The 21422-nt window shown below is 43.5% G+C and overlaps 2 protein-coding genes across 5 annotated transcripts in view; one reads left to right on the top strand and one right to left on the bottom strand.

Moving 5' to 3' along the window:
* Nucleotides 1–21422, bottom strand: part of CHEK2 (checkpoint kinase 2) — an 89637-nt gene that overhangs the window by 51032 nt on the left and 17183 nt on the right. The gene's annotated exons all lie outside the window — the stretch shown is intronic.
* Nucleotides 24–13464, top strand: HSCB (HscB mitochondrial iron-sulfur cluster cochaperone). Of its 4 annotated transcripts, none has more exons than XM_073886750.1 (6): nucleotides 24–325; nucleotides 1519–1615; nucleotides 1964–2053; nucleotides 2659–2803; nucleotides 6113–6160; nucleotides 13311–13464. In XM_073886750.1, exons 1-6 carry the CDS (start codon nucleotides 24–26, stop codon nucleotides 13400–13402), a joined length of 774 nt encoding a protein of 257 aa, XP_073742851.1. In that variant the 3' UTR covers nucleotides 13403–13464. The 4 variants fall into 4 exon arrangements, with proteins under 4 accessions (XP_073742851.1, XP_025713941.1, XP_073742852.1 ...); XM_025858156.2 differs by having other exon boundaries at nucleotides 24–259; XM_073886751.1 differs by lacking the exon at nucleotides 6113–6160.

The following is a 21422-nucleotide window of genomic DNA, read 5'->3' on the forward strand; positions in this document are numbered from 1 at the left end:
GCGGCGAGATAGGCTGCGGCCAGATGTGGGGCGGGAGAAAGGGCGCCTTGCTCCGGGTGTGGGGGCTGTGGCCGGCAGGGGTCCTCGGAAGGAGACCGCTAAGCTGCAATGCTGCGTCTCTGGCGGGAAGCAATTCCCCCCAGTGTTGGAACTGCGGCGGCCCAGGGGGCCCCATGCGGGGACACGAGTTCTTCTGCCCACAGTGCCGCGCGCTGCAACCACCTGACCCCACTCGAGATTACTTCAGCCTCATGGACTGGTACGGGAGGCGGTTTCGGGAAACACGCGGCGGCGAGAGAGACGTCAGAGGCTCAGGAGATAGGGGGTAGGGCCTCTAGTGTTTGGGAAGGAGAAGGAGGGACCGGTTAGATCGGTGGGCGGAGAGAAATAGGGGTGGGGCTTGGGAGCACGGAGGGTGGGATTACGGCCAGTGAGAGGAAATTGAGGGGTGAGCCTGAGATAGGGCCTCTGAGGAATGGAGACGAGAAAGGTGGGGGGACTGGACGGGTGGGGAAGGAACTTAGGGGAAATTGAAGGCGGGAGGCTTCTGTAGAGGGAGACCTGAGGGGTGGGACCTGAGAGAAGTTGAGGGGCGGGGCCTGAGGGAAGTGTACTGGAGGGGCTGCAGAAAGACTTGAGGATAGGGTCAGAATGGTTAAAGCTGGGTTGAGACTTTTAAGGCGTACTGAGGTATTATCCAAAATAAGGGAGTAAAGGAGCTTCCCGGCTTGTGAACACGTGGAGATGGGAGAGTAGTGCTCCTGGAGAGGGCTTGGAAGCTCCCCTGCCCTTTCCCCCATGCTTGTTTTCCATGTGGTTGTTCCTGAGTTACATCCTTTTATAATAAAATAAATATAGAAAGAAAAACAAAGGGTGTAAAAGCACCGGAAAACTTAATATTGTGGCCTGAGTCTAAGGGAAAAATAAGAACTGGAGGGAGAGAGTCAGAAAAGTGGTTGTTTTTCCTGTTTTCCTCCGAACGTGGAGCTTGGAGAGGTGATGAAATTTGGGCAGAGCTAAACTGTTAAGACAGGGCAGGCTCCGGGAAGGTAAAGTGAAAGGAACTGGGTTAAAATAGACAAAGATGAAAGGACCTGGGCCTTCGAAAGATAGAGTGGGATTCAGGAATGGTCCTTCCCCTTAACTCTGAGATGGGCCCCTACCAGTCACTTTGCACTTAGGATGTGCTGCAGTGACACTATCCTTTAAGTTCTGAAAGCATGCCAAACTTGCTTGCACCTCAGGGCCTTTGCATGTTCCCTCTGCCTCTTGGTGACCTTTTTTCTGATCTTTGATTATTTTTCATCATCATTCAGGTCTCAGCTCAAATGTCATCTCTTTGTCCACCACATGTACCATTTTCCCTGACCCTGTTCTCTTTTCCTTCACAGCACTTTTTGAAGTTATCTCTCTCTACGTGTATATCGCGTTTACCCCCATAAGAACAGGAACCAGGCCCATAGTATACAAATCTATAAATATTTGGTGCATGACTTTTATCTCCCAATTTCCTTACAGCAACCGTGCCTTCAGAGTTGACACAGCAAAGCTCCACACTAGGTACCAGGAACTACAGCGTCTTGTCCACCCTGATTTCTTCAGCCAGAGGTCTCAGGTAGCCTGTTGGCCACCCCTAATCATACCCAAACATTAGTGTACATGGGGTGGGTGGCAGTGGCCTTGTGGTGATGTGGTTATCAGAGATAGAGCTAAACAACCAGCTCCACCCTAGGGCAGCCTGACCCCAGCTGGCAGACCCTGAACCTGCCCTGCACTCACAGCTTTTACCTGACTTCCCAGAAGAATTAGAATCCATTCGTGAAAATAAAGACATCTCATCCCACACCACTTCTACTTGGGAGACTTCCTTACTTGTCTGCCCATCAGTATTTTATGAAACAGTTTGTGAATGTAATGTGGCTGATTTGGATGGTAATGAAATTATCTTCATCTCCACTAACAGACTGAAAAGGACTTCTCGGAAAAGCATTCAACCCTGGTGAATGATGCCTATAAGACTCTTCTGGCTCCCCTGAGCAGGGGACTATACCTTGTAAGGTGATTTCCCAACCCTCTATGCGTGACTACATGCTATTCACTGGGCTATGGGACAGCTGCTCCCCTGTATTCACCAGAAGAGTGCTTGAGACCTGAACTAGTCTAGGGACCCAAAGATAATTTGCCTCAATGATACTGCATGAGAATAGTTTTCTCTGAGTATTTGTAAATCTTACTTGCCTGAGTGCCTTATTTTTTTACCGTTTGGTAGCATTTAGGGAAGAGTATTTTGGGGGTTTTGGTGGGGGAGGGAAGAGTTTAGCACCTTAGAGTTTTAGGATTTAATAGAGCCTTTACAAATATCTAGTTCAGTCTCCCAAATGGAGGAACAACTGCCCTCGGGTCACACAGTTCCAGGTAGCAGAGAGGAATCCCGTCCCAGCACTCCTGTCTCTGTCCAACTTCCCCATACCCTGCCTTCACATTTTCACTATTAAGACAGTTCAAGGTTAAAAAAAAAAAAAAAAAGACAGTTCAAGGTTTGTTTGTTTGTTTGTTTGTTGATGAATCGTATTCTGTTCTATTCTGTGAGTAGGATTTATGACTCTGGCCACAGTCTCTTCAACCAACCTTACTTCTTTCTGCTTTATGTCCCAATAGCTAAAGCTCCATGGACTAGAGATTCCTGAAGGGACAGATGATGAAATGGACAGGCAATTCCTCATGGAAATAATGGAAATCAATGAAAAACTTGCAGAAGCTCAAAGTGAAGCTGCCATGAAAGAGACTGAATCTATTGTCAGAGGTAAAAGATAAAATACCACTGAATGCATTTTATTGCTGTTACGAGTACATGTCCAAGGTTAGGTGAAAATGAATATAAAGACTACATCTAGGTCATCATAATGATTCAGGGAGTATTTTTTTTCTTGGTTATACTGAAACCAATTTTGTCTGGAGGTTAAACTTGCAACATCTCTTAACTTTCCAGAAGGCAGCCTTAAACCAAGAATGTAATAATATTTTGCAGATTGCACTCCTCCTTCCTACCCATGACATCATTAGATGCTATTAGCATCTCTGACAAGAATAATTAGACCTTAGAAGTTCATGGAAATGCCCAAGGTCACATTGCAGAGCAAAGACTGAAAAACTGACTTCTAATCGCATATTACTTTGTTTTCCACTTTATTTCACACTGTATCAGGCAGGGTTCTCCAGAGAGACAGAACCAATAGTATATATGTATATATGGAGAGAGAGAGAGAGAGGAACCTATTTTAAGGAATTGGCTCACAGAATTGTGAGGGCTAACAAGTCCAAAATATGTCAGGCAGACCAGGAGGCTGGAAACTCAAGCAGGACTTCTATGCCTACATTATCCAAGCTAATCTTTACTTAAAGTCAACTGGTTGTAAATCACATCTACAAAATACCTTCACAGCAATATCTAGACTAGCGTTTGACCAAACATTTGGGCACCATAGCCCAACCAAGCTGACACATAAAATTAACCATGCCATGTAGAAGAAGGTCCAAGTTCTCACTCCAATTGTATGCACATATGTACTTTCACAAATATTTGTGGCATGCCTGCTGTGAATCAAGCGTTATGCAAGACACCAGTGAACAAGAAAGACCCGTGTCTTCATGGAGTTTATATATTCCAACTCATTGTGTCCAAAATGGAATTCATGAGCCTCTCCCCTCCCTCCTTAAAAAAAAAAAAACCAACCTATTCCTCTGCTGATGTTTCCTAAGTGAAAGACACCATCCAATTGCACAAGTCCAAAACACTGAGGAGGCGTTCTTAACAACTTATCCTCCCTTACCCCCATAAATAGTCATCACCAAATCTTGAAATGCTGACCTTCTAAATATGTCCCAAATCTGTCTGTCTGCACTGCCAGCACCCTGTTCCAAACTACCATTCTTTCTCACCTGGACAACTGCAGTAGCTCCAGACTGGTCTAGCTATACTTCAATCGAATATATTCCTATACTGTCACTTATGAGATCTTTTGAAACCCAAATCAAATCATATTACCCTGGGTTTTGCTTTAAAACTTTATGTGGCTTCCCACTGCTCTCAGGTTAAAGACCAAAGTCTTTAGTAAAGCATACAAGGCCCTGTATGGTCTGACCTCTGCTTCCTCCCATGTGCCCCTCCACTCTAGCCACACAGGACATTTCTAGTTCTTCATCTGTACCAGGCACCTTTCTACCCTGGGGCCTTTGCACATGCTGTTCTGCTTAAAACTCTCTTCTCCTCCTTCCTCTAGTGAACTCTTCCTCTTCCAGATCTGGGGGCAATCATCACTTCCTCAGAGAACCTCTTTATCTGTACCTTTTGGCAGTGGATACCTCTCCCTTATAGGACTAATCACAGTTATAACCTACATGAGATTATTTGACCAATGTCAGCCTCTCTCCCTCCTTAGAGTAGAAGTTCTGCAGAGGCAGAAATTGTTTCTGCTTTTTGGTCCCCTCATATCCTCAGCCCAGGTACATGATGTATATAACATGGGCTCAGTAAATATTAATTGAGTGAATAAATAATGAAAAAAGAAGCTAAAATCAATAAAATGGCGGGGGGGGTCTATCAGTTAAGGATGTATCAACAGCCTTTCGGCTGGTTGGTGTTGGAAGACCTCAAGGCTTACAGTCAGAAACCCCCTCTGCACAGTTTTGGAAGGCAGAGGAACATGACACTGCTGTGAGGGGGTCTTGGGTGCAGTGTCAACACTGCCATTGACTTTACATGTGACCTTGAACAAGCAGTTTCACCCCTCTGAGCCTCAGTTTGCTCATCTGTAAAATGGAGATAACATTAGTGTTGGTTGTTGCAAGGATTAAATTAAATCAAATAAAACATGTAAAACACATAACACAGTGCCTGGCCCATAGCAGGTGCTCAGTCACTGGTGGGGGTTATTCTAGCCCTATAGTGAATGTCTGGTTTCAAACAGGTCACTGACCTTCATTTAGATTAATTCCTAAGTTTCCTCCCCTACAAGCATGTGCTAAGGCCCAAAGTAAGCAAATATTCAAGGGCATAGAGCTAGTTAGATCTGGGCAGAACTCCTGAGCCCCTAGACTCCTCGTCCAGTGTTCTTTTGTCAACACCACGTTGCTAGTTTCCCACAGCTGTCTAGGAGTCTGGAGACTTGGAGTCTGCTCCCAGCTCCTCCACTCAACCAACCATATGACTAGGGCCATCTCCCAATACCTATAACTGCCTATGAAAGAGATATAACATATTTGAAAGTGCTTTGAAAGCAGGCACCATATAAGCGATTGATACTTTTTATATCTGGAAAACGCACTTATAGTGAATTTCTTCATTTCCTAATGAGGACACGGTAGAAACACCAGGTGGCTGAAACACCAGGTGGCTGCTCCTTTACCTTATCTGGCATCTCCTCTCTTATGGTACAATATGATCTAAGTGTTTCATTTTCCTGGGAGGCTGTATAATTTGCAAGTGGTTGTTTGAAACACTGTAATGCCCTGCCCATAGGCAATCCCAGTTTGCTAATTTTCTCCTACCTGAAATCTGGAAAATTCAGACTACTTGGTGGAGACAATCAAAGCATTTCCTTGTCCTGTCTTTTTTTTTTTTTTAATGATTGTATAGCCATTTTACAAGCCTTAGCGATTGCCCCTCAGACCTTTCAGAGGTAGAAAAACATAATGTGAGTAGGGTCAGCTACACTAAACGGGAGCTCCTGGGGAGCCTGGATGGCTCAGTTGGTTGAATGTCTGACTCTTGGTTTCAGCTCAGGTCATGATCTCAGGGTTGTGGGATTGAGCCTCGATTAGGGCTCTGTGCTTAGTGGGGAGTCTGCTTGAGATTCTCTCTCTCACCCTCTGCCCCTCCCCCACACACATGTGTGTACCCTTTCTCTCTCTCTCTCAAATAAAGATAAATAAATCTAAAACAAAACAAAACACAGGAGCTGCCATCATGGGGCATGTGGACACAGGGCTTATGAGGCCTTACCCTGGAATCTAAGCTCCCTGTCATATTGTGTTGAAACCAGCTACCAAGTGTTATCTTCACATCGTTAGTCTATATAAATAGAAAAATTAAGATAGTGATTTTCTCTTTCAGCTAAACAGAAAGAATTGACTGACAGTGTGAGCAGAGCTTTTGAACAAGGTACTTTCTTCATGTCTTAAGTTTCTTAAATGTGGAAAGAAACTGTAAGCACTGAGGTATAACCATCAATTCAATAAATAGCTATTTTATACCCATCCTATGATAAGTACATGGGGAGCTATAAAATATAGGCAAGTGGACATTTCTCCCTTCAAGGATTCACAGCCTTGCTAGAGAAATAAGCTGTGTGCCAAAAACTGATATGCCAGTGAAAGAGCAGATGAAAGTGCTTCTTTTCCTCTTCAGCAAGTAGGAGAAGTTAAGGTACGGGATGTAGGCTGAAGCCAACACAGGCAGATCCTGAGGGCAAGGCTGCACACCCCTTTCCTCTGCAAAGCCCAGAAGGAGAAGCCCACAGCAGAGCTGTGCCCAAATTTCAAAATAGCAATGTTCATCCTGGTCCCCATTGCTCCTGGCTTTCAGCTCAAAGAGATTCAGTCTATTTCTGGCTATTTTGAAGTAAAAACAGTCTTTCTCTCCATCCCAGACTTGTGCCACCCCTTAAATAAAGGAATAATGGCCCTTTGGCTGAAGGATCATTTGACTGCAGGAAGCCGAAGGCCACTCAAGCTAGCCCAGATAAAAAAGGTTATTATAAGGAATTAGGACTATGTGCCCAAATCCAAAGAGAAAGTCCCTGTGATGATTATAGTATACAGTGTTATATGAGCTCTTCTGGGGCAAAGCCTGAGAACCAGAATGCAGTCTGAAACCAAAACTGCAGTCCTGGACTCGATGCCTCTGGCAGTTTCATTGCATCCTCTTCTCCTCACTATAAACCAGTTCCATTCTCGTCCTCATTAGCATACAGTGCTCCAAAATGGCCTTCCCCACTGGTGACTCCTTAGTTCGCCTAGGTCCATTACCTTATAAGAGCAAGGACTTTGACCATCTGACTAGAGTCCCCTAGGCACCAACTCTAGATTCCCGAGAGGGGGGATTTGGTTGGCCCAGCTTGAACCAGATGTCCACTGAAGTCCAGTCAGCTAGTGCTGAGGGGACAGGTTTATACAGTGTGCCGTCCAGTTTGCAAGGACTGTAGAAGTCTATTCTGACACACAGGCAGAGGAAGGGTCTCTAAAAATACGTTAGGGAAATACAGGTTAACAGCCTGATATGGCTGCCTGAAATCCATGAACCCAACCCACTGACGATTCAGGTGTTCCACCAGGGCTCACCCACATCTCCTACTGCACTTTTGTAGATTTTTTTTTTGTAGATTTTGAGAAGAATAAATAATATTTAAGTACAATTTAAGGAATAAAAACAGAAGAAACACTCATGTCCCCACCACCCAGCTTAAGAAATAGAACATGCAAAGAAGATATACAAATAGTCTATGGAAAGATGTGCAACATCACTAATCATTAGGCAAATGAAAATCAAAACCACAACGAAATACTGATTAAGATGGCTAGTATTAGAAAACTCAGAAAATAACAAGTATTGGTGAGGGTCTGGAGAAGTTGAAACCATTGTGCACTGTTGGCGGGGATGTAAAATAGTGCAGCCACTATGGAAAGCATTATGGTATTTCCTCAAGGAATTAAAAATAGGATCACCATAAGATCTAGCAATTCCACTTCTAAGAATATACCTGAAGAATTGACAGCAGGGACTCTGAAGAGATGCTTGTACGCTGTCAAAGGTAAAGCCAGATACTACTTAAAGTGGTAAGGATAGATTTTAATCAGTAATAACTATTGCAATAGGGAAGAGTCTGGTGTGAACTGAACTCCTGATTGATACAAAGGTTACTGGGCATTTTAAAGAAAGAATGAAGGGCACCTGGGTGGCTCAGTTGGTTAAGCATCTGCCTTCAGCTCAGGTCATGATCCCAGGGTTCTGTGATTGAGCTCGGCATTGGGCTCCCTGCTCATTGGGGAGTCTGCTCCTTCCTCTCCCTTCTGCCCCACCCCACCCCCCGCTCATGGTCTCGCTCTCTCTCTCTCTCAAATAAATAAATAAAATATTTAAAAAAAAAATAAAGGGAGAATGAGGGAGTAGGGAGGAGAATGAGCATCGTCTCAGTAGAGTCTGGGAAATGGAAAATTACAAAAAAGGGAAGGTGGTAGTTTCATGTGAAACCGATCTGGTTTTGCTAACTGGGGCTTATTAAAGTTAGGCTTCTACCCTCCCTCAGACACTGGGAGACAGGGGTCCTATCTTCTGGTGTTAGCTGCAACAAACAGTAAGAAAGAAACAGGAAGAAGAGACATTCTTCTTTCCTCTGAACAATGTAAGTCCATTTCTCATTCGATCGCCCTTTGTTTATTAAGGACTAGCTGAGCCATCTGTTGAGACTTGGTAGAAGAGGATATTTGCTGGATGACGTGAGCAATCAGGCATTTAATGAGGAGCATCTCTATGGAAACAAAAAGAAAACAAAGGCTAATGGTGGGAACAGAGTATAAACCCAGTTTGTGAGTCCAGAGGGCGGGCAGTCACTTGAGAAGACACTGAACTCTTAAGCATCTTTACATGGTGGTGTGAGGACAGCAGTGGCAATCCGATAGATTTCTTATTTTATACTTCAACTGTTGGTAGTGATGGCATAGACGTCAACGTCACAGCCATGGCTTTACCCAGAGCAGAGCATGGGAGACACAGGAGTTCTGGTGGACCTTTGGGGTAGCCCAAGTGGCAGCAAGTCCAGGCACAAAGGTTGCCCACGCGTGATTTGTAGGGATGAGTTCTTTGATGCTTATATCAAGTTGTCTGGCCTTAGCTTTCAGGGCATTTTCAGATCCTGGAGGAAAGGGCGACCACAAGAGAACCTGAGTCCCAGAAAGGATTAGGTTTTAGTTCTTAGTGATGCCAAATCAGGAGGGAAGGAGAAAAATGGGAAACGGCACTTTGGAGAGTTGTAGCCAGATATTTAAGGAGAATTAAGAATTTGCTAAGGGAGGGCGCCTGGGTGGCTCAGATGGTTAAGCGTCTGCCTTCAGCTCAGGTCATGATCCCAGGGTCCTGGGATCGAGTCCCGCATCGGGCTCCCTGCTGCTTGGGAGCCTGCTTCTCCCTCTGCCTCTCTCTCTCTCTGTCTCTCATGAATAAATAAATAGAATCTTTAAAAAAAAGAATTTGCTAAGGGCTAAAAACAAAAGAAGGGGGAAAAAAAGAATTTGCTAAGGGCGGACAAAATGTGTAAGATGGCAAGATCCAGTTTGGTTTACAGGAAGATAATAAAACCTCAAGATAGATTCCAGGTGTGATATACTTTTCCACTGTCATAAAATTTCTATCTACAGTCAACCCCCTTTTTAATCAAAGGTTATCAAGGTAGAATAGTTTTGTTTACAAAATAACTTTAGTTGCATTAAAGTTGGCCTAATTATCCACATGAATGCAACAAGAATAGTAAGCAACAATACAGACCTTTTTAGGTTTTTTTTAAGTAATTGATTTTTTATTTTTATTTTTTTAAAGTTTTTATTTATTTATTTGAGAGAGAGAATGAGAGAGAGCGAGCACATGAGAGGGGAGAGGGTCAGAGGGAGAAGCGGGCTTGCGGAACTCGATCCTGGGACCCCAGGATCACAACCTGAGCCGAAGGCAGTCGCTTAACCAACTGAGCCCCCCAGGCGCCCCTTAAGTAACTGATTTTTTTATTTTTTTAAGATTTTATTTATTTATTTGACAGAGACAAAGATAGCAAGAGTAGGAACACAAGCAGGGGGAGTGGGAGAGGGAGAAGCAGGCTTCCCGCTGAGCAGGGAGCCCGATGCGGGGCTCGATCCGAGGACCCTGGGATCGTGACCTGAGCCGAAGGCAGACGCTTAACGACTGAGCCACCCAGGCGCCCAGTAATAGATTTTTTTTAAAAAGATTTTATTTATTTTACTTGAGAGAGACAGAGAGAGAGGGTGGGGCAGAAGAGCACACGCAGGGGGAGGAGCAGAGGGAGGGGGGAGAAGCAGGCTTCCTGCTGAGCAGGGAGCCCAACGTGGCATCGATCCCATCGAGGGGGGAGGGTCAGAGGGAGAAGCGGGCTCGCGGAACTCAATCCTGGGACCCCAGGATCATGACCTGAGCCGAAGGCAGACGCTTAACTGACTGAGCCACCCAGCCATCCCAAAACTTTGTCATTTTAACAGAGAAAACCAAACTCTGGTTTCGTCAGTACACTATTGAGATTAAAGTTCATTTCAAGAGGCGCCTGGGTGGCTCAGTCAGTGGAGTGTACTAGTCTTGATCTTAGGGTTGTGAATTTGAGCCCCACGCTGGGTGTAGAGATTACTTAAAAATAATAATAGTAAAATCTTTTTTAAGAATTAAAAAATAGGGGCGCCTGGGTGGTGCAGTTGGTTAAGTAGCTGCCTTCGGCTCAGGTCATGATCCCAGGGTCCTGGGATCCAGCCCCACACTGGGCTCCCTGCTCTGCGGGAAGCCTGCTTCTCCCACTCCCCCTGCTTGTGTTCCCTCTCTCGCTGTGTCTCTCTCTGCCAAATAAATAAGTAAAATCTTTAAAAAAAAAAATTAAAAAATAAAGTTCACACTCTGGCCCATTACAAGGCCACTGCCAAAGCCTAGGGCCATCTGCGCAAGTCAGTGCAAGGAAACATTCCTCTTGCAGAGAGCAGAGGACTGGGGGGCAGAAGGGGAATGGTGAGCATCAGCCACTCAGGCTCATTGGGCCTGAAAAAAAATAAAAGTCTTAAATCAGAAAAAATAAATAAATAAATAAATAAATAAATAAAGTTCATTAAAAAAAATATATAGGCACACCTGGATGGCTCAGTCAGTCAGTGTCTACCTTTGGCTCAGGTCATGATCCCAGTGTCCTGGGATGGAGCCGCACATCGAGCCCCACATCCAACTCCCTGCTCAGCAGGGAGCCTGCTTCTCCTCTCCCTCTGCCATTCCCACCACTTGTGTTCTCTGGCTCTATCTCTCTGTTAAATAAATAAAATCTTAAAAACAAAATCAAAAAACAAACAACAAAAATATACATATATATATAAATCCACTTAGCCAGCTTTGACCTCACAACATAAAATTCCTTTTCCACAAACCTTCTACAACTCAATATCCATTCATATTTTGTTCTATTCTTTCCCTCTTTCACATTCTACTTTAGGACAAAATTACTCTCTTTTTATCTGAAAGGAAAAACACTCTTCATTCTTTACATACTTTTCATACAAAAACACATCCTACTTTTCTTCCATTCTTTGTATACAAAGTCGTTTCCCTTCAATCTTGTTACTCAGTCTTATTTTTTTATATATTGATTATAAATTTTAACCATTGGCAACCTTTATTTTACAGAGAAAACCGGGAAGTAGACAATTGAGAACTATAATATACCAGTATTCTGTAGTAGATAAACAAATTTTATGAATATACCATCTCATAAGCTACAGAGGTATATGTTTTCTATAATATTACTTTTTTTAATGTGGCAAGGACATGTTTATTAAGAGACCCAAGATCAAAAAAAAGAGACCCAAGATCCTTGGCTTCTCCATACCATATAAAAATAAATAGCCAAAAGTATATAAACTTAAACTTTTGCTTAATAGTGAATTTTTTTTTAATATTTTCATTTATTTATTTGTTTGACAGAGAGAGAGACAACACAAGCAGGGGGAGTGGGAGAGGGAGAAGCAGGCTTCCCGCTGAGCAGGGAGCCCAACGCGGGGCTCAATCCCAGGGCCCTGGGATCATGACCTGAGCCAAAGGCAGACGCTTAACGACTGAGCCACCCAGGCGCCCCAATAGTGAATGTTTTAACACTTTATCTTATTTAGAAATTATTTATATATTTAATAAAGATCTATTATTTAACTTAGCTTACCGTGACTCTAAGGTTCCAAGTTGCCAAAAAGATTTTGGAAATGATTTTTAGGCAGCATATTATAAAACATAATTATCATTATAAATAAAGTTTGCCAGGGGCACCTAGGTGGCTCAGTCGGTTAAGCATTTGCCTTCAACTCAGGTCATAATCCTAGGGTCCTGGGATCACGCCCCACATCGGGCTCCCTCCTCAGCAGGGAGCCTGCTTCTCCCTCTCCTCCCTTCTCATTCTCTCTCTCTCCCTATCTCTGTCTCTCTTTCAAATAAATAAAATCTTTAAAAAGAATAAAATAAAATAAATTCAATTAATTTAAATTCAGTTAATTAACATGTAATGTATTATTTGTATCAGGGGTACGGGTCTGTGATTCATCAGTCTTATATAATACCCAGTGCTGATTACAACATATACCCTCCCTAATGTCCATCACCCAGTTACCCCATTCCCCCTCAGTTTGTTTCCTAAGATTAAGAGTCTTATGTTTTGTCTCCCTCTCCGATTTTGTCTTGTTTCATTTTTTCCTCTCTCCCCTATGATCCTCTGCCTTGTTTCTCAGATTCCGCATATCAGTGAGATCATATGATAATTGTCTTTTTCTGATTGACTTATTTCACTTAGCATAATACCCTCTAGTTCTATCCACGTCATTGCAAATGGCAAGATTTCATTTTTTTTGATGGCTAGGTACTATTCCATTTATATATATATATATACATATACATATACGTATATACACACCACATCTTCTTTATCCATTTGTCGATGGACATCTCAGCTCTTTCCATAGTTTGGCTATTGCAGACATTGCTGCTACAAACATTGGGGTGCAGGTGACCCTTTGGATCACTACATTTGTATCTTTGGGGTAAAACCCCGTAGTGCAATTGCTGGGTCATAGGGAGGATACAACTCTTTTAAGGGATTTTTATAAATTAACTTGGTAATATCATCGGGAGTTAGGGAAATATACGTATCAGACACATAAATATACAGACAGATGCAAATACAGATCTCACAGGTTTTTTTTTGTTTTTTGTGGTTTTTTTTTAAGATTTTATTTATTTGGCAGAGAGAGACACAGAGAGAGAGGGAACACAAGCAGGGGGAGTGGGAAAGGGAGAAGCAGGCTTCCTGTGGAGCAGGGAGCCCGACACGGGGCTTGATCCCAGGACCCTGGGATCATGACCTGAGCCAAAGGCAGACGCTTAACGACTGAGCCATCCAGGTGCCCCTCACAGTTTTCATTTTAAAACTTTATCTGTGATTCAGACTGGCTACCTTGGTCAATAGAGTTAGTTTTATTCTTGCTGAAATGAAGCCTCACCTTAACATCTCTGTTTATTTCAGATGACTTGGAAAAAGCCAAGGAAATGTTAACAAAGATGAGATACTTTTCAAATATAGAAGAAAAGATCAAGTTAAAGAAGATTCCCCTCTAATGATTACTAGTTTAAAACTTTCCAAAAAAAAAGTTTCAAAAATAAAGTTCTTGTATATTTCTTTTCTGGCTTCTGTTAATTGAGACTAGAAATGCATTCACCGCTTTTACCATCTTAGTTAAACCTGTGGCTCAGGCATTAATGGATGGCAAAGTTTATCATGCGGGAGGAAACAGTGTAGCCAAAGCTTGGGTGGTCAGTTCTTTGTGTGATACTTGATACAGCATGCTCCCCATCTAGGCCAGTAAAAGAACTAGGGATGGGGCCAACTTGAGGCTCTGGAGAAATGGTTGGCAAACTTTTACTGCAAAGGGCCAGATAGTAAATGCTTTAGGCTTTGTGGCCCATACTGCCTCTGTTATAACTGCTCAACTCTGTCATGATAGCATTTTGTTTACAAAACAGGCAGTGAGTTAGATTTGACCCAGAGATTCCCAACCTCTGCCCTAGAACCATATCTTTCTAATGGCCAGCCCTTCACTAGTGCCCTTGTTAGTATAGTCTTCAGAGCATTCAGTTTAGTAACCATGCAAAGTTGCCTAAGGATTCTTAGGCCTACATTTAAAAATGTAGATAATATTATCAAGAGTTAGTCTGGTGGGGCCATGATGGGTGTAGAGATTACCAAAAAAAGAAAAAAGAAAAAGAAATTCCAAGAAATAACAACTCTTGGAGAGCATTGCTTGTTTACAATTGAAAAATCAGAGTTGTGAACCAAGGTTCAACTCGTAGAGCTTAAAATTGCAGCCCCTTTGCGTCCTCCCTCATCCTTGTCTAAGAATTTATATCTTGTGAATCCTGATCCTATTCTACTGAGTTTGTTAATATTTTAGGATTTATGGATCCTCTGAAGGCAAATTAATCACAGCAGCTGTCTGGTTTAATGGTATTTAGGAATATCAGTACAATCACCAGCCCTCTTATATTTTACAAGGAGAATGAGTTACTTCTCTAAAAACACACAAGGAGTCTTTAAGTGAACAATTACAATGCAAGCAAATGTCCTAATTAAATTGGGTGCCTCTGCAAAGAAACAGGAGATGAAAGTAGTGTTTGAAATAGTTCTGCAGACAATCTTCATTCCTTCTTCAGAACGATGATCAGGGACCAAAACAATCTGACCATAAAAAGAAATCAGATAAACATTTTTGGAGGAACTTCAAAGAAACTTTTCCCTTACCTGCTGCCATCAACTAGAAAGGCCACTAGGCCTCCCAGCTAACTACTTCTGATTTAGGGGATAAATAAAAAAGACTTTAAGTCAGTGTAATTACTTTTGTTTTTTCTTTTTTGTTTTTCCTTCACTCTTCCAAATTCTTTCCCCTTTAGGGTAAAAGTCCAAGTTTAGTGGGACTTCTAAATCCAGGAACCCTTGCAAGTGTTCCCTGTCAAAGCCCTATGGGGAGGTAGGCTTCTAGCCATCTGGAAAATTAGCAGCCCTATTTGGACTAAAGTTTTTTGGTTTTCCTTTTTTTTTTTTAGGTTTATTTAAGTAATCTCTACACCCAATGTGACGCTGGAACTCATGACCCCGAGATCAAGAGTTGCATGCTCTTCCGAATGAGCCAGCCAGGCACCCCTGAATTAAAGTTTTTCTTTTTTTTTTTTTTTAAGATTTTATTTATTTGTCACAGAGAGAGAGAGCGTGCACAAGCAGGGGTGTAGTGGCAGGGAGAGGGAGAAGCAGGCTCCTGCGTAGCAGAGAGCACTGATATGGGGCTCAATCCCAGGACCCTGGGATCACGACCTGAGCCGAAGGCAGATGCTTAACCAACTGAGCCACCCAGGCATCCCTGAATTAAAGTTTCTGACCAAGTGAAGCAAACTGAGCCCTCACCTCCCTCCCCACATCGTTCCCAATATAGAAAAAATTTATCAGAACAAGTAAGAGGTTTTGACTAATTTGTGGTTATTTCTTCTCAGACTCTGTTGTCAGGCCCAATATTACGGATTGGATGTGTCTCCCCCCACCCCCCAGAAAATTCATATGGTGAAGCCCTAACCCCCAGTGTGGCTATATTTGGAGATGGTGCCTCTAAGGAATTAAGGTTAAATGAGGTCGTATAAGATTCCCATCAGACAGGATTCGTGTCTCTATGAGAAAAGACACCAGGGAGCTCCCTCACTTGCTCCCTACACTCATGTACAAGGGAAGAATAACTTTTTTTTTTTTAAGATTTTATTTATTTGTCAGAGCACAGAGAGTGGCAGGCAGAGGGAGAATCGGGCGAGGAGCCTGCTTCAGGACTCGATCCCAGGACTCTGGGATCATGACCTGAGCCGAAGGCAGACGCTCAACCAACTGAGCCACCCAGGCATCCCACAAGGGAAAAAGATCTTGTAAGAAAGCCAGAGGGAAGGCAACCAGAAAGTGACTTCTCACCAGAAACTGAAACTGACCATGCTGGCACCTTGATCTTGGATTTCTGGCCTCCAGACCGTGAGAAAATTGACTTCTGTTAAGTCACCCAGTCCTCAGTATTTTATTATGGGGGCCTAACCTGAGTGATACACCTGGATTTGAATCCCAGCTCTGCCACCTATGTGTGTGAGGCCACAATTATGCCAAGCTTCATTTCCTCATCTTTAACATGGTGATAATAGAATGTATTTCACAGGGCTGTTGTAAGGATCAAATGAAATAAATTAAGCAAATTGCTTAGCCCAACACATAGCACATAGTAAGCACTCAAATGTGATTTTTAAAATTATAATGACTACTTTTGGGGCACCTGGGTGGCTCAGTCGTTAAGCGTCTGCCTTCGGCTCAGGTAATGATCTCAGGGTCCTGGGATCAAACCCTGCATCGGGCTCCCTGCTCGGCAAGAAGCCTGCTTCTCCCTCTCCTGCTCCCCCTGCTTGTGTTCCCTCTCTCGCTGTGTCTCTCTCTGTCAAATAAATAAAATCTTTAAAAAAAAAATTTTTTAAATAAAATTATAATGACTACTTTTATTATTTTTACTTTGGCAACAAAGTCATGTCTTTCACTGCAGAGTCAACATTACCCATTCAGCAGAGTTTCAAGCACCTACTCTGTGTAAGCGAATGTTCAGCCCTGGGAGAGATGCACAGAACAGTTAGATGCATTCTATTTGGGGAGAGGGATTTTATACCAATAATCAAAACAATAATAAAAGTTCCCATTTACTCGGGAGACGGGCTGGCTCAGTCGGTGGAGCCTGTCACTCTTGCTCTCAGGGTCATGAGTTTAAGCCCCACAGTGGGTGTAGAGATTACTTAAAAAAAAAAAAAAAAAAATCAGGAAAAAAAAGTTCCCATTTGCTCCCTAGTTACTATGTGTAGTACTTTACATGAATCCACCAAATTAAACCCAATTTAACTCACTTTACAGATGAAGAAAGAAGCTCCCAGAAGATTAGAGTCAATAGCTAGGATTCAAACACAGGTCTACCTAAGCCTATGCTCCTAGGGAGGCTGAACCTACCAAATTAAGTATCAGCCAAGAAGATTAAACAATTTGTAACCAGGGGCCATTTACCAGGGCATGCATCTTGCCAGAGGCAGGACTTGATCCAAGTCCCTGTTTCCAAGGCTTGCACATACTGCTTCACTGGGCATAGGGAGGGATCGCTCCCAGGTATAGTAACCACGTAAGAAGGTTTCAGGGGAGAGGGGGAGTAGAATCCAGACAAGCAGAGAGAAGCTGTGTCAGGTGTCCCCAAGACCCACCCCAGATGCAATGACTCCCTAGGAAATCTCACAGGACTTGGTATATCATCCTACTCATGGTATGATGTATTACAGTGAAAGGATATAAAGGTAACTCAACAAAGGGAAAAGGCACATGCGATGAAGTCCAATGGCAACCAGGTACAAGGTCTTAGGGGTCCTCTCCCAGGGAGTCACACAGGGCATGCTTCATTCCCCCTCTGGGACAAGCTGTGACAATCTGTGTGAAAATGTCATCTGTAAGGGAGGCTCATTAGAGACTCAGTACCCAGACTATTTCTTGGGCACTGGTCACATGAGTTCTCTGCCTAGCGTCTGCCACAATTCCAGACTCCCAGAAGGAAAACAGGTATTCAGCATAAACTACATTGTTTCTGCAAACAATTTAGGCACAGTGGGCCAGTCTTATCAATTCTGGGAATAAGTAAACTCTCCCCAAATCCAAATTCCCAGCCAAGGGCCAAGCTTGTCTGCAGGCTTTTCTAAGGATATGCAATCTCAGGACTGCTAGGTTAACTTGTTCCTGCACAGAAGCCAAGGGAAGTTCCCATTATAGCAGAGGGAATTATATAACAATCTATAACCAGAAAGGAAGGCACCCCCATTGCTGACAGGCTTTTTCCTGTCTCTGGCTGCCACCAGGGAAAGAGAAAGATGCTGCTTTGCTGAGTCAAGATAGCAGTCATGCCCCCTAGCGCGTTCAATAGCAGGTGACAAATGCCTGCAGCAGACTTGGATGCAAAGCTTATACTGTGACTAACAATTTCTTTGGTTCTGTCACTTTTTTGTGACACGTTGAATATATCAGAGGTGGCCAGATGAAAAAATACAACACACCATTTTTTCATTTCCAGGGATTGCTGTCAAGAGGCAAAAGAATCATCAGAAACATACTACCAGACTTCCAAGGGTTAAGGGCTTCAGGCAGGAAACAAACACATGGATGATGGTGGTGGGGGTGATATATTGGGGAGGGGTGAGGTCTTCAAGGAAATGGAGTAGGTACCCCATCTCAAAGCTGGGGAGGAAACACTACTAGACTCTGGTAATAGTTGCCATGGAGACTGTGTTGACAGTCTCATGATTTTTTCAAGAGAGAGGTTGGAGGGGCGCCTGGGTGGCTCAGTCGTTGGGCATCTGCCTTCAGCTCAGGTCATGATCTGAGTGTCCTGGGATCGAGCCCCACATCGGGCTCCCTGCTCTGTGGGAAGCCTGCTTCTCCCTCTCCTGCTCCCCCTGCTTGTGTTCCCTCTCTCGCTGTCTCTCTCTCTGTCAAATAAATAAATAAAATCTTTAAAAAAAGAGAGAGAGAAAGAGAGAGAGGTTGGAATTGAGATTCCCTGCCCCAAGCAAGAAACACCTAACTCAGCTGGGGTAAGGGAAGGTACAGAATAGGCTTTACAGAGGAGGTGATGTGAGAGCAATATAGTGTTAAAAAAAAAAAAATGAGCACTCACCCAGTGGACTAAGGAAAGAAGAAATCAGGTTACAAATTATATTTGTGATACTACAGATTTCACACAATCATACAGAACTGGGCTTCCCATCTAATGCTTCCTCTTACTCACTGTGTGACCTTGAGCAGTTTAGTGTCTGAGTTTCAGTCTTCTTATCTGTAAAACAGGGATGGCCATAGCACCACCCTCAACAATGAGGACATATAAATGGGACATGAGGAGTGAAGAGTATATAAAGTAGTGCACACGCAGTACTTACCCAGAGCCTGCCACTGCACTCAGCAACTATTAATAGAAGCACAGAAGGAGATGGGAGCTGAGAGGAAGGGCCCTTGGCCTCAACCTGGGGTTAGGGGCAGAATCATGGATGCTTCCTGAAGGCATTTGGCATTTTCAGATAGATAAGCAGGAGACAGCGGCATGCAAGTGAAGAAGAATCCTATTGCACTGGAAGTGGGAGAGTGACAGAGATGAAATTGAGAGAGAGGCAGCCAGGTCAGGAGGAACAATACAGTTGACCCTTCAGCAACACAGGTTTCAGCTGTAAGGGTCCACTTATGCATGGATATTTTTCGATACAGTTCAGTATGGTAAATGGATTTTCTCTTCCACATGATTTTCTTTTTTTTTTTTAAAGATTTTATTTATTTATTTGAGAGACAGGGAATGAGAGATAGAGAGCATGAGAGGGAAGAGGGTCAGAGGGAGAGGCAGACTCCCTGCTGAGCAGGGAGCCCGACATGGGACTCGATCCCGGGACTCCAGGATCATGACCTGAGCCGAAGGCAGTCGCTTAACCAACTGAGCCACCCAGGCGCCCCCACATGATTTTCTTAATAACATTTTCTTCCCTCTAGCTTACTTGACTCTAAGAATACAGTGTGTAATACATATAGCATGCAAAATATGTATCAATCAACTGTTAATGTTACTGGTAAGGCCTCTGGTCAACAGTTGGCTATTAGTAAAGTTTTTGGAAAGTCAGGAGTTGTATGTGGATTTTCTTTCTTTCTTTCCTCCTGTCCTCCTTTCTTTCTTTTTTCCTTTCTTTCTTTCTTTCTTTCTTAGATTTTATTTATTTGAGAGAGAGAGAGTGAGAGAGAGCAAAAGCGGGGAGGAGAGGGAGAAGCAGGCTCCCCACGAGCAGGGAGCCTGATGCGGGGCTGGATCCCATTACCCTGGGATCATGACCTGAGCTGAAGGCACCAACCCCTATGTGGTTGAAAATCCATTGGGGCACCTGGGTCGCTCAGTCGGTTAAGTGTCTGCCTTCAGCTCGGGCCATGATCCCGGGGTTCTGGGATGGATCCCTGCATCGAGCCCTGCATCGAGCCCCGCATCGAGCCCTTCATCAGGCTCCTTGCTCAGCAGGGAGCCTGCTTCTCCCTCTCCCTCTGCCACCCCCTCCCTTAGCTTGTGCTCTCTCTCTATCAATAAATAAAATATATTTTTAAATGGTTAAAATGGTAAATTCTGTGTAATGTATATTTTTAAAAATATTTTATTTTTAAGTAATCACTATACTCAACGTGGGGCTTAAATTTACAACCCTGGAGCTACATGCTCTACTGACTGAGCCAGCCAGGTGCTCCATGTAATGTATATTTTACCACAATAAGAAAAAAGAAAGAAAGAAAATGTGGTCCTAACTACCAATGATATTTAAGCGTTGGCTCAGGAGCCATCATTTCTCTCCCTGCTGTTTTTATATGTATGTGTGCTTTCATCATTATGATATTTTATATTCTGTCCGGCTTCCTTGGTTTCAGATTCTCAGAGAAGTAGAGGAAAGCTCACTATAACCCCTATGTATCTCTTATTCACAATAGTTACCAACCCCTGCTAGTATATGCTAGGAAAAAAAGGCACACACCACTAGAACCTCCCGGCATACGTTAGAAAAAAGAATGGCACACACCACTAGCAGGCTAGGTGGTTTGTGCTACAACATGAACCGAAGCCAACTTGCTCATACATAGCTGTTGGGTTCCTTTTGGTAGGTGTCAGAAACCACCAAGAATACTGGGTAGGTCAAAGTTAGCTACTCGACCATAACCTTGATACCAGGACATTTTTGTCATCTCAAAAGGGAATCTTGTACCAGTAGGAATCCTCTTATCTTCCCCTTCTCCCCACCTCTTGCTCTAGGCCAATATTAACCTGTAGATCTGCCTAGTCTGGACATTTCTTACAAACAGAACCATACAATAAATGGTCTTTTGTAACTGGCTTCTTTCCCTTAGCATCAATGTACACATTTTTGGGGGCGCCTGGGTGGCTCAGGTGGTTGGGCAGGACTGCCTTCGGCTCGGGTCATGACCCCAGGGTCCTGGGATCGAGCCCCACATCAGGCTCCCTGCTCCACGGGGAGGCTGCTTCTCCCCCTCCCTCTGCCGCTCCCCCTGCTTGTGCTCTCTCTGTCAAATAAATAAATAAGGGCGCCTGGGTGGCTCAGCTGGTTAAGCGACTGCCTTCGGCTCGGGTCATGATCCTGGAGTCCCAGGATCGAGGAGCCTGCTTCTCCCTCTGACGCTCCCCTCTCTCATGTGCTCTCTCTCTCTCTCTCATTCTCACTCTCTCAAAATAAATAAATAAATCTCTTTTTTTTTCTCATTAAACTTTTGTTTTAATGGGTCTCAAAATTCTGTGACAGATTTTTGGTCAAGTTGTTTCCATTAAAAAGTACTGATTTTAAAAACTAATAACTTAAAACTGCCACACACACACAAAAAAAACACGGTCCACAAAACATTCTCCTTTCCTTCTGAAGGTTTTACGATGCATTGTTATCATTAACCAGTCTTTTACTATTAAACTTAAATGGCCAATTGACACAAACAGTTCTGAGACCGTTCTTCCACCACTGATTAAGA

The sequence above is a fragment of the Callorhinus ursinus genome, unplaced genomic scaffold (assembly GCF_003265705.2).
Source record: "Callorhinus ursinus isolate GAN/ISIS: 27379988/994484 unplaced genomic scaffold, GSC_fseal_2.0 scaffold72, whole genome shotgun sequence".
Taxonomy (NCBI): domain Eukaryota; kingdom Metazoa; phylum Chordata; class Mammalia; order Carnivora; family Otariidae; genus Callorhinus; species Callorhinus ursinus.